Genomic DNA, 11,406 nt, shown 5'->3' with positions numbered 1-11,406 from the left:
TTTGGTTGGGGGGAGGAGTGTCAAGAGGCCTTTCAACAATTAAAAGCTAGTCTTATTAGTGCTCCCGTTTTGGCCTATCCAGACCCTAAAAAGCCATTTATTTTAGACACTGATGCCAGTGATGTGGGAATCGGGGCTGTATTGTCTCAAGAGGATGGGGGTTTGGAGCGGGTGGTGGCGTATGCTAGTAGAGCTTTGACTAAACAAGAACGGAAGTATGCCACCACAAAGAAGGAGCTGCTTAGTGTGGTAACTTTTACAAAGCACTTTAAACATTACTTGCTTGGGAGTGAGTTTTTGTTGAGAACTGATCATAGTTCATTGCGCTGGCTGCATAACTTCAGTGGGGTGGAGGGGCAGTTGGCTCGCTGGTTAGAGCAACTGGCCAACTTTCAATATAAGATCATTCATAGACCGGGGAAGCAGCATGCCAATGCTGATGCTCTCTCAAGGCTCCCCGGATCTGGGAGTGGAAGCAACAGGGAGGAGAGTGGTAATTTCCCTCAGTCTAAGGTACAAGTTACAGTAGTTCGAGCAGTGAGTGAGGCTGATGGAATGGGGGGTCCCATAAGGGAAATGCAGGAGATCGAAGATGATTTGGTTAAGGCTCAGCAAGAGGACCCAAATATTCGGCTGCTTATTCAGTTGAAAAATGGGTCAGGGGATGATTGTAGGGAAGCTGAGCTAAACCCTGCCCTTGTTAAGTATTTGCCAGTGTGGGACCAATTGCAGATCCAGAATCAGCGGTTGGTGAGGATACCTCCAGCAAATTCCGACGCTGTTTCGGCAATACAGGTGGTTTTGCCTAGAAGTCTGGTTCCAGGGGTGTTGTCCATGCTGCATAATACATCCACTGGGGGGCATTTAGGGATCCATAAGTTACAAGCTAAGGTGAAGGATCGTTTTTATTGGCCTGGGTGGTTTGGGGATGTTAAAAAATGGTGTAGGGAGTGTCATGATTGCGCTTCTCGAAAGGCTCATGGAAAGGCCCCTTGTGCCCCTCTTCAGATGTCTGTTGTATCCCGCCCATATGAACGTGTGGCTGTAGATATACTGGGCCCATTACCAGAGACTCTAAATAAAAATAAGTATATTTTAATTATTGGTGATTATTTTTCTAAATGGACCGAAGCATTCCCTCTTCCTAATCAAGAGGCTCAGTCCATTGCTAGAGTGTTGGTAGAGGAGTGGGTGTGCCGGTATGGAGTACCGCGGAGTTTGCATTCGGATCAAGGGAGAAACTTTGAGTCTAACCTGTTTAAGGAGTTGTGTAGATTGCTGCAAATAAACAAGTCTCGTACTTCTCCGTATCGCCCTCAATCTGACGGGCTAATAGAACGGTTTAATCGCACTTTATTATCAATGCTTTCATTGTTTGTGGATGAAAATCAGATGAACTGGGATAGGTTGCTGCCATATGTGATGATGGCCTATCGTAGTAGTGTGCAGACAAGCACTGGGTTTACACCATATAAGGTGTTATTCGGGCAGGAGATGGTCCTTCCAGTGGATATTATGTTGGGAGTAGATAATATGCAGAAATTTCAGTCTGTAAATGAATATGTGGCTGGAGTAGCAGAAAGTTTATCTACAGTGGTAGAAGCAGTAAAAAGGCATCAGAGTCAAGCGTCTCAGCGACAGAAGACATGTGCTGATTTTCGAGCAAATTTCCACTATTATGTAGTTGGTGAATTAGTTTGGATTCAAAACAAAGCTCGTAAACGGGGTGTGTGTCCTAAGTTGCAGAGACGATTTAAGGGGCCATTTAAAATCTTAGAAAGGGTGTCGGATGTGCTGTATAGAGTACAGCTCTCAGAGGGGGGTTCTGAGAGTGTTGTGCATTTCAATCGAATGAAACCTTATGTTGCTTGTTCTGTTTCAGAATCTATGGGGCAGGATGACCAAATTACTCCTGTGGACCGGGCTGCTGAACGACACCCGGAGGTCCAAAGCCGTGCAGAAGGACATGATTTCATATGGGGGTATCATCAACCTGCTGTTCCAGAGGCTGTCCAGACAAGAGAGAAGCCTGCTGCATTTAGCATCGAAGGAAATCCACTATCGAAGTCTTCTGTGGAAGGTGGTCTTTCCAGGGGAAATGTAAATCCTGCTCCTGTGGACACCGGTTTAGGTGAGATGCAGCAGGAGAGTGGGCACCAGAGGATGGAAGTTGGAGGCTCCCTTCCAGAGCTATGTCCACAAAGGATGCAGCCAGCTCGTTCTCGGAGACCACCAGCTTGGTCTAAGGATTATAATTTGATGTGACTCGAGGACGAGTCCGGTCTACCCGAGGGGAGGGGATAGTGTGATGAATGTGGGGATTTATCTTTGTGTTCGGCTTTGCCGCCCATTTTAACCTTTCTGCAGCACTTTGTCGTATTGACTGAAGGCAGGGATAATTGATTTCACCTGGAGTAGAGGATATTTAAGAGAGGAGAGGTGAGAGAATGGGCTCTCGACAGTGGTGAACGTGACTGGCTTTTCCGCGCTCGGCAAATAAATGGGGACGCTTGGTGTTGCTCGAGACCGTTAGGGTTTGTCCGGCAACGAAGATAGCTAGATAGATTGTATCGGTGTAGTTAGATAATAGTGGGACGGGTGTAGGAGCGCTGGCCACATGTTCCCGGAGCGGTTTTAAGAGCTGCGTTGCACAAAGAGACATTGTGATTCCCAAAGAGAAACGTGCTGCACAAAGAGGACTAATTAATGCCAGTTCCATTATGATTAATCGCTGCGACTGTGGGACGGGAATAACTTGAAGAAGAGCGCGTGCTGTCTCTGTGGACAAATTCGGCACGGCTGATTCCTTTCCCTAGACCTCGGGATGGGGTCTTGTCTCCTGGAAACGGGGAAGTGGTTTATATTTTAATATATCATGTGTGGTGTGAGTGTGAGTGTGACTGTTGTGGTTTCAGAGTTTTAGACGTTATATGGACATTATACTTCGGGTACGCTGGACTGGGGACGTGCTGATTTTTCCACTTGATAAACTGCTTGCTGTTTGATCACGATTGCTATTGTGCCGTGCGGGGCTGAGGATAACCACTGGAGTGCAGTGTAGTGACGTTTTTGGAGTTTCACTTGTGTATCGCCGTTTGCCTTAGTGGGAGCGTACTGAGTAAATGTTTGTTCAACTTCTTTAAATGCTGCTTTACATAATGAGTATATTTTTCTAAATTAACTTGTCAATAAAGTGATTATTTCCATAAAGTCTGGTGTGTGATGTACCCTCTGTCCTCCAGAAAATTTGGTTAAACCTCTTAAAAATAGAAAGGTTTACTACAATACTAACCATTCAACTCCGGATTGATTCTGGAATCTTCGGCTTCGCTGGGGGAATAAGCATTAAGCACCGGCAACAATCCGTCCTCTAACTAACGCATGCTCATGTTTTGATTCAGATCGTGCTCGAAGAGGAGGGGGCTAGTCGTGCCTCCGTTGTCAGTTTGTGAGAGAGAGGGAGGAGGGAGCAAGCTGCGCGCAGCTCTACAATAAAATAAAATGTTACCCATATTAAAATAGTAAAAAAAATCGGAATCAATCCATGGCGGTCAGCGTTGGTATTGTGGCGGGTCGCCACAAATTAATGAATGTGTGGGAAACCCTGTAATCAACACTGAGAAGGTTTGAGCTCCACTGAAGGACTTCATATTGTCATTAAAGCTGCTTATGGGCTAAACATTCATTTTCTTCACAGGGATTGTGAGAGACATTGTTACTTCAATGTATATGTAATGAGTGATTATAATCAAGGTATTAATCAATATTTTTCCTTCTAAATATCAAATGAGTTAAATGACTTCTCTGGGGATTTTACTTTGTTATAGAAGTTACCAGTGTGATTACTGAAATGTTCTTTTCATGTATTCTTTAATGTCTGTGTTTGATATCTGAATGCAATAACAGTGCTTGCTCATTTAGCCCGGCTTCCAGAAATGAAATATGGATTTGTTTTGTGTTTGAGAAAGGTCTTCAACGTGTTAAAACATAGGGTCATTGAAGCCAATAGTTTAAGGGACCATTTCTTTGAAAAAACCCAAAATACAATAACAGCAACTTGACTAATCATTGTTCCTCACCTCCTCTTCCTCTATCTCCTTCAGGATGGTTGCCAGATCTTTGCCCTGTAGTTCCTCCTTCAGCAGCATCAGTTTCTGCTCAGCCTCAGACAACAGCTGCAGTGTTTGTTCTTCTGAGTCTGGAGTCAGCTGTGGTGTCGGACCCTTCATCTGCCAGAGACCAAGAGGAATGCTCAGACATTTCATGCATGCATCATTTGAATGTAAAATTAAAATTAAAGGGATGGTTCAGAGTAAATTCAACCCAGGGTCCTTTGCACCATGACCTCAAGCCAAACACCCCTGGAATGCTTGAGGTCATGGTGCAAAGGACCCTGGGTTGAATTTACTCTGAACCATCCCTTTAATTTTATGAAGAATACTTTCTGTGCACCAAAAAAAACAAAATGTCAACTTTTTGAAGAAGAAGATGGCTTAGTGTACAGCCGAATGGCTTAGTGCAGGTGCTAATGGATCAAGGTTGATCAGTTTGCCCTTCTTCTTTGTAATGCAAGTCTTTGGTCAATGGTTGCTTGGTCAATGATTGACTCCGACTGCTGCTTCAGCTTGACACGGGTGATGACATCCTCATCATTGCTCCTGTTGTCCTCATCTGTTGACAGAAAGGTCAAACATTATTAAAGTTAAAGCTTATTTAGCGATATCAGCCGAATGGCTTAGTGCAGGTGCTAATGGATCAAGGTTGATCAGTTTGCCCTTCTTCTTTGTAATGCAAGTCTTTGGTCAATGGTTGCTTGGTCAATGATTGACTCCGACTGCTGCTTCAGCTTGACACGGGTGATGACATCCTCATCATTGCTCCTGTTGTCCTCATCTGTTGACAGAAAGGTCAAACATTATTAAAGTTAAAGCTTATTTAGCGAAATCAGCCGAATGGCTTAGTGCAGGTGCTAATGGATCAAGGTTGATCAGTTTGCCCTTCTTATTTGTAATGCAAGTCTTCTTTGGTCAATGGTTGCTTGGTCAATGATTGACTCCGACTGCTGCTTCAGCTTGACACGGGTGATGACATCCTCATCATTGCTCCTGTTGTCCTCATCTGTTGACAGAAAAGACATCCAGGTGTGTTAGGTGTGTGTCACCTCTGTCTGCTAAACGTAATAGTTCTGTTATTGTTCCATATGGATCAACAGCATTCATAGTTCCCATGTACCAGTAGGCCAGTCTCTCAGTCACACACACAATCACACGTAAACGTGATCTGGCCTTTGAGACATTAACAAATCCACCACCACTCTGTACAACAGAAGGGTGAGCTTTAACTTCCACACAGTGTACAGATTAAGGAATGGAACTAAATCAGAACAGCACAGGTGAACATCTTGATAAGAGGGAGCTTTTGAACTGTGTACATCAAAAAACACATGGCCGTTCCTGGTCAAGAGCTTTCCAAGTTCACAAATCAGTGATCACTGGTGCAAAATGAAAATCAGAGTGCCCAAGATAAAGAAGTATAATGGGAAAAAAAGTTTTAAACACATACAGTATGCCAAGTTCTTAGATATACTGTATGTAATCTTTGTATCCGTGTTGATTTCATATGGCTTTTATGTTCAACAAGAAGTTTAAATTTAACAAATGTCATGTGGTGTAACCATCAAGTAAAAACTAATAGCATATTTTATTTATACCTCGATGAATGATAAAATATATTTTTCAAGCTAAAAATTATTTGTAAATATATCAAGTAGGATTTTTTATTGAGGAGTTTTTTTTTTACTATATGATATGTGTGACTTCACGCCCCAAAAAGCTTAATTCAGATATAGGACACATGTATGGAAGCCCATTTCCGCCATTAAGCAATAATTATGAGATAAGAAGTCAGTTATGGCATAACAAATTTAAATGATCAAGAAAAGTCATAAGTATTACAAAGCGTTGAAATTATGAGATAAAAAGTCAATTATTGCATAAAAATTTAAATTGTCAGAAAGTCACAATTACAAAAAGTTTTAATTAAAATATAAAAAGTAAATTATAACATAAAAAGAGTAAATGAAAACAAAAAGTTATAGAAAAAAAATCATAATTGTGATAAAACATTTAGACTTTTTATCTCATAATTATGACTTGGTATTTCACCAAAGCATGATTTTTTTCTTATGTGGCAGAAATGAGATTCCATGGTGATATGAGCTAGTGTCTCACCATCAAAAGAGTCCTGTTTCTGGTCCTCACGGAACTGAATGCGCGTGTTAAACTTGGGTAGATCTTCTGCTATCTTGGCAAGGAACTTCAAAGGGTCATGAAATAAACAACATATTAGTAATATTAGTAAGCGTTATTTTACAACTTCCAAAAAAGTAAAATATGACATATATTCCTAAAGTAAACAAAACAGTCAATGTTTCACTAGTTACAAATCTTCTACAAGCCAAAATACAATAACAGCAACTTGACTAATCATTACTGTCCATTTTGTTTTTTTTGGTGCACAGAAAGTATTCTTCATAAAATTAAAGGGATGGTTCAGAGTAAATTCAACCCAGGGTCCTTTGCACCATGACCTCAAGCCAAACACCCATGGAATGCTTGAGGTCATGGTGCAAAGGACCCTGGGTTGAATTTACCCTGAAACCAGGGGGTTTATGTATTTGACAAGATTCATTAGTACCAGTGGTATGTGTTGAAGTTTTTCACTGAGGTGCTTCACTCCTGCTTTGGCAGCGTTCAGTGCATGTTTGAGTCCGTACAGACGATCTTTAGCTGCATCACGGCGCTGCTGCGTCTGCTCAAGCTGCTGCTGAAGCTCACAAACCTGCAGAGAGCTGACCGAGGACAATAATGTTATGTTACTATTCAGTCACAATAACAGAGAATGTGAAGTGATATCATATTCACACTGTCTACAATGTCTGCTCTTACCTTGAGAGTTCAGTTTCTACTGAGTATTTCATATCCTGAAGCTGAGTTTGAAGCATATTCCTCTCTTCCTTCAGTGGAAGCAGCAAACTCTCATTTTCTGCCTTCATCTTCAACAAACGTTCCTGTGTTTTTCTCCGAGAGATAAACAGGCCCACTAGTTCCTATTACAAGAGAAATCAGGAATACACATTGCTTAACACAAGAACAGAATAAACATTGCTTAACAAGGAGTAATCTATAATATACTTCAATGTATATGTAATGAGTGATTATAATCAAGGTATTAATCAATATTTTTCCTTCTAAATATCAAATGAGTTAAATGACTTCTCTGGGGATTTTACTTTGTTATAGAAGTTACCAGTGTGATTACTGAAATGTTCTTTTCATGTATTCTTTAATGTCTGTGTTTGATATCTGAATGCAGTAACAGTGCTTGCTCATTTAGCCCGGCTTCCAGAAATGAAATATGGATTTGTTTTGTGTTTGAGAAAGGTCTTCAACGTGTTAAAACATAGGGTCATTGAAGCCAATAGTTTAAGGGACCATTTCTTTGTTAAAGCCTTACTTTCCAGTTAGACTAAAGTGTAGCTCTCCTTGAGAGAAAGAATGCATTATCTTGATGTTTTGAGAGGACTCTCCTGTTTATAGTTAGAGCCTGGCCAAATCCAACCTTAGAGAAGCTGTGTGTCGGTGTGTGTGTGTGTGTGTGTTAGTCTTCTTGGTTACAGGTTAAGGAACCACTGGCATTATTGGAGATTGACTGAGTTATTGTTCTGGACATGCTGGCGCCCAGCAATGCAGATCTGTGACCTGGAAGGTCACGACGTGTCTAACTTCAGGGTCTGAGTGTCAGCGGCATAATCGATAGAGATATGCTTCCGTCTATATGTATATGTGTGGAAAATTACTATGTTTATCTATTTCTTAGCCAATCAGAAACTGCAACCTGAATAAAGGACGTAGCTTAGACCTTGGTGAAGGGTATAACTGCTGTGTGTGTGTGTGTGGTGTAGGATATAACTGCTGTGATCTTTGTAACTGTAAGTGGGGCGGCCTACGAACTACTGTGTGAGTCTTGAAGCTGAACTTCTGCTGATGAAACTGCAAACTATCTTCAGTAAAACTTTCCTTTAATTTATTATAATTCTGACTCCGGGGTCTTCTTTCAAACATCTGGTCCTTGTGTCCTAAACTGTTACTCCCCTAACACACTGAAAACAGTTGAATGTTGTGTTGTGTGTCCTCACCCGTGGGTCTGTGACTCCAGTGGCCTCTCTGATTTGCTGGAAAGCTTCCTCAAAAGGAGAGATGGCTTCCACTTCTTCTACTGCGTTGGCCTCGCTGCTCAGCTCGTCGGGGAGCTATTTTTCAACATTGATAATAATAAGAAAGGTTACTTGAGCACCAAATCCATATTAGAATGATTTCTGAAGAATCATGTGACATTGAAGACTGTATATGATGCTGAAAATATAGCTTTGCATCACAGGCATAAATTATATACTTAAATAGAAAACAGTTATTTTAAATTGTAATAACATATTTCGCAACATTACTTTATTTCTCATCAAATAAATGCAGCTTTGGTGAGCATAAGAGACTTAATATCGTAATTATTCCAAGCTTTTGACCGGAAGTGTATATACTTATAAATAGTTGAATTGTCTATTTTATTTTATTGTTGTGAGCTTTGCAGCATGCTAACACAAAGCTCTATTAACATCAATTGCGAGTCCAGTCTCCTGTGCACTTCACATGAGAAGTGCTATTAGTATGACACACATATCTTTATGCTTATTAGAGTATTACATTGTTATCTGATGTGTGATGGATGATGCTCGCTCTTCTCTTCCTCTCCTTTGCCTGAGCAATCCTCTCCTCCTGCTGCTTCTTGTAGAGGGAGAGGATTTTCTCTCGCTTTCTGCGCTCTCTGCACACTAGGGCTGCATCTAACGATTATTTTTGTTGTCGATTAATCTATCGATTATTTCTTCGATTAGTCGACTAATCTAACGATTATTTTTCCGATTAATCTAATGATTATTTTTGGGATTAGCTGATTTATCCATTGGCAAACTTTCCAATAAATAATAAGTACAACAATATATCAGCTGTATTTTGAAGAGGGTAGTGCATCTGTATATTATTTTAACATGAAATCTATGAATGATGACAAAAAAAAAATTCTTTCAGAAAGGGTAATTGTCATTTTATTATGAAATATGCGAACAGGAAGCATTTTAAACTTTATTTTTAACTAATGGTACTATTGAAAAAAATGTAAGATACACAGGCCTATTTAGGAAATGTGTTTACTATAATCTGTTATTAATTACCGTAGTGGGAGTATGATTTACTCAATTAACTTGTCCGAAAATGCACTTGTGTTTATCTGCAAAAAGGTTCACATACACTAGATTGCAGCCTATAGGCTACTGTTAATGTTAATATAACGTTAGTCGTTTGTTTTTAAAGTCTACATTAGAGACCTGCGCAGGACGGATTTCTCCCTTAATAATTCCTAAAAAGCTGACATCTCAGTTCATCGCGATCTCACAGATTAACTCTGTTATTATCAATGAAACTGGCTGCACAATGAATCTTTCATAATATCTACACTTTGTTTGCTATAATCAGATGATTTGCCAGTATGCAGAATTCAGCACTGAACAAAAAGTCCATTTTGAGCGGTGAGGGGATTCTAGCATAAATGCATCTGATTGGCGTTCAAGAAATCAACACATATGTCTGTGATTGGCTACATTGTTCAACGCTGCAAACATGTTATAAATAGATAGAGACTCTGGCCTGTAAATCGTTTCTATTTTGTTTTAGTTGTTCTTGTTGCTTTTGTCAAACAGATGAATGACAATTTATTCGTTTTTAGATGTTCAATGTATAGATAATTCTATTTTGCGGGAGTTCCGCGAATCGTTTTATTCTCCCGCAACCAGCACACACACGAGTGCATTACCGCCCGCGCCCGGCCATCAGATCTATGTTCCCGGCTCCCGCGCCGCACTCTGTTGCGTTGTGACCCGCGGGAGTGCAGGTCTCTAGTCTACATGTCCATACACAACTTTTAAAAACTGGCAAATGAAAGCTTCGTTAACAGATTTAAGTTTAAGTTATAAATTAAAGTCCATTTTATTGTCACCGAATGGGGCATAGTTTGCATAGTGAAAGCACCTTTCTGTTCGGCCGTAGTGGTAAAGTATTCCCATACTTTGGATGATCGTGGTCTGTCATTTTCACCATGAGAGGGAGCAGAAGCCGCCATTACTCGATATTTAAACGTAAATAATTACGCGTCGACGCATTTCATGCGTGTCGACGTATTTTCATAGTCGACGTAATCGATGACTTCGACGCGTCGTTGCGGCCCTACTGCACACCTTCTCGTCCTGAAGCTGCAGCTCAGCCTGGACACACACACACACACACATCTTAATGAAATGAGGCATTTATAGAGCGCTCTCCCCTCAACCACCACCAGTGTGCAGCATCCACTGTCAGAACAATGGCGCCAGTGCGCTCACCACACACCAGCTATAGGTGGAGAGGAGAGAGAGTGATAAAGCCAATTGAAAGCATGAGGATTCTTATTCGTAGGCCATGATTGATAAAGGCCAATGGAGGGAATTTGGGCAGGACACCGGAGTTACACCCCTACTCTTTACGAGAAGCATTACTTGCACAACCTTTACCATGGCACACTTACACGTATGCTTGCTTTATTATCTCATTACATTTTTTGGTTACACTTTATTTTACGGTGTCATTGTTACAGTGTAATTATATATTTAAGTACTGAGTAATATTAATTAAGTGCAAGTACTTACTATAGGGTTAGGATTAGGGTTTGATTGAGGGTTAGTTGCATGTAATTATGCATAATTAACTGTTAATACTATTGTAAGTACATGTAACATATGTAACAAGGACACTGTAAAATAAAGTGTTACCCATTTTTTTTTTATCATTTATTAAATGCTTTGTCTTTACCATGGCTGCATCCTTTGAGAAGTGAGCGTCACCGTTCGTGACCTGCAGTTCTTTGAGCACTTGTGTCTGCCGGTGGATCTCTGCCTCCATCCTGTCCAGCCGTGGCTGAAATGTAAAACTGTCTCCCTGAAGAAACAAATAAGAGGATAATCATAAATGTTTATTTACCATGATGCTGTTCAAAAGATTGGGGTCGCTAAGAGTTTTAATCTTAAAGGGATTATTCACCCAAAACTGAAAATTCTGTCATTATTTACTCACCCTCATGTGGTTCCAAACCCATAAGACTTTCGTTCATCTTCGGAACACAAATGAAGATATTTTTCTGTCCCTCTATTGACAGCCTATGCAACTACCACTTTCAAGCCCCAGAAAGGGAATAAGTAATCACCGAAAAAGCACCGTGGCGCATGTGTGTTGTTGTTGCATGAACGCATGCTGGAGATTAATA

General features: G+C 40.6%; 1 protein-coding gene across 1 annotated transcript; it reads right to left on the bottom strand.

The window, feature by feature from the left end:
- Positions 1-6,648: 6,648 nt before the first annotated feature.
- LOC309514039 (outer dynein arm-docking complex subunit 3-like) lies at positions 6,649-10,352 on the bottom strand (the record flags this gene model as incomplete). Its single annotated transcript, XM_082190152.1, has 4 exons — positions 10,140-10,352; positions 8,198-8,311; positions 6,948-7,108; positions 6,649-6,850 (listed from the first exon to the last, which is right to left on the bottom strand). Exons 1-4 carry the CDS (start codon positions 10,206-10,208, stop codon positions 6,649-6,651), a joined length of 546 nt encoding a protein of 181 aa, XP_082046278.1. The 5' UTR covers positions 10,209-10,352.
- Positions 10,353-11,406: the final 1,054 nt, after the last annotated feature.

Source organism: Leuciscus leuciscus, assembly GCF_965113295.1.
Source record: "Leuciscus leuciscus genome assembly, chromosome: 14".
NCBI lineage: Eukaryota > Metazoa > Chordata > Actinopteri > Cypriniformes > Leuciscidae > Leuciscus > Leuciscus leuciscus.
Note: the sequence above shows the minus strand (reverse complement) of the source record. Positions and strands in the feature narration are given on the sequence as shown.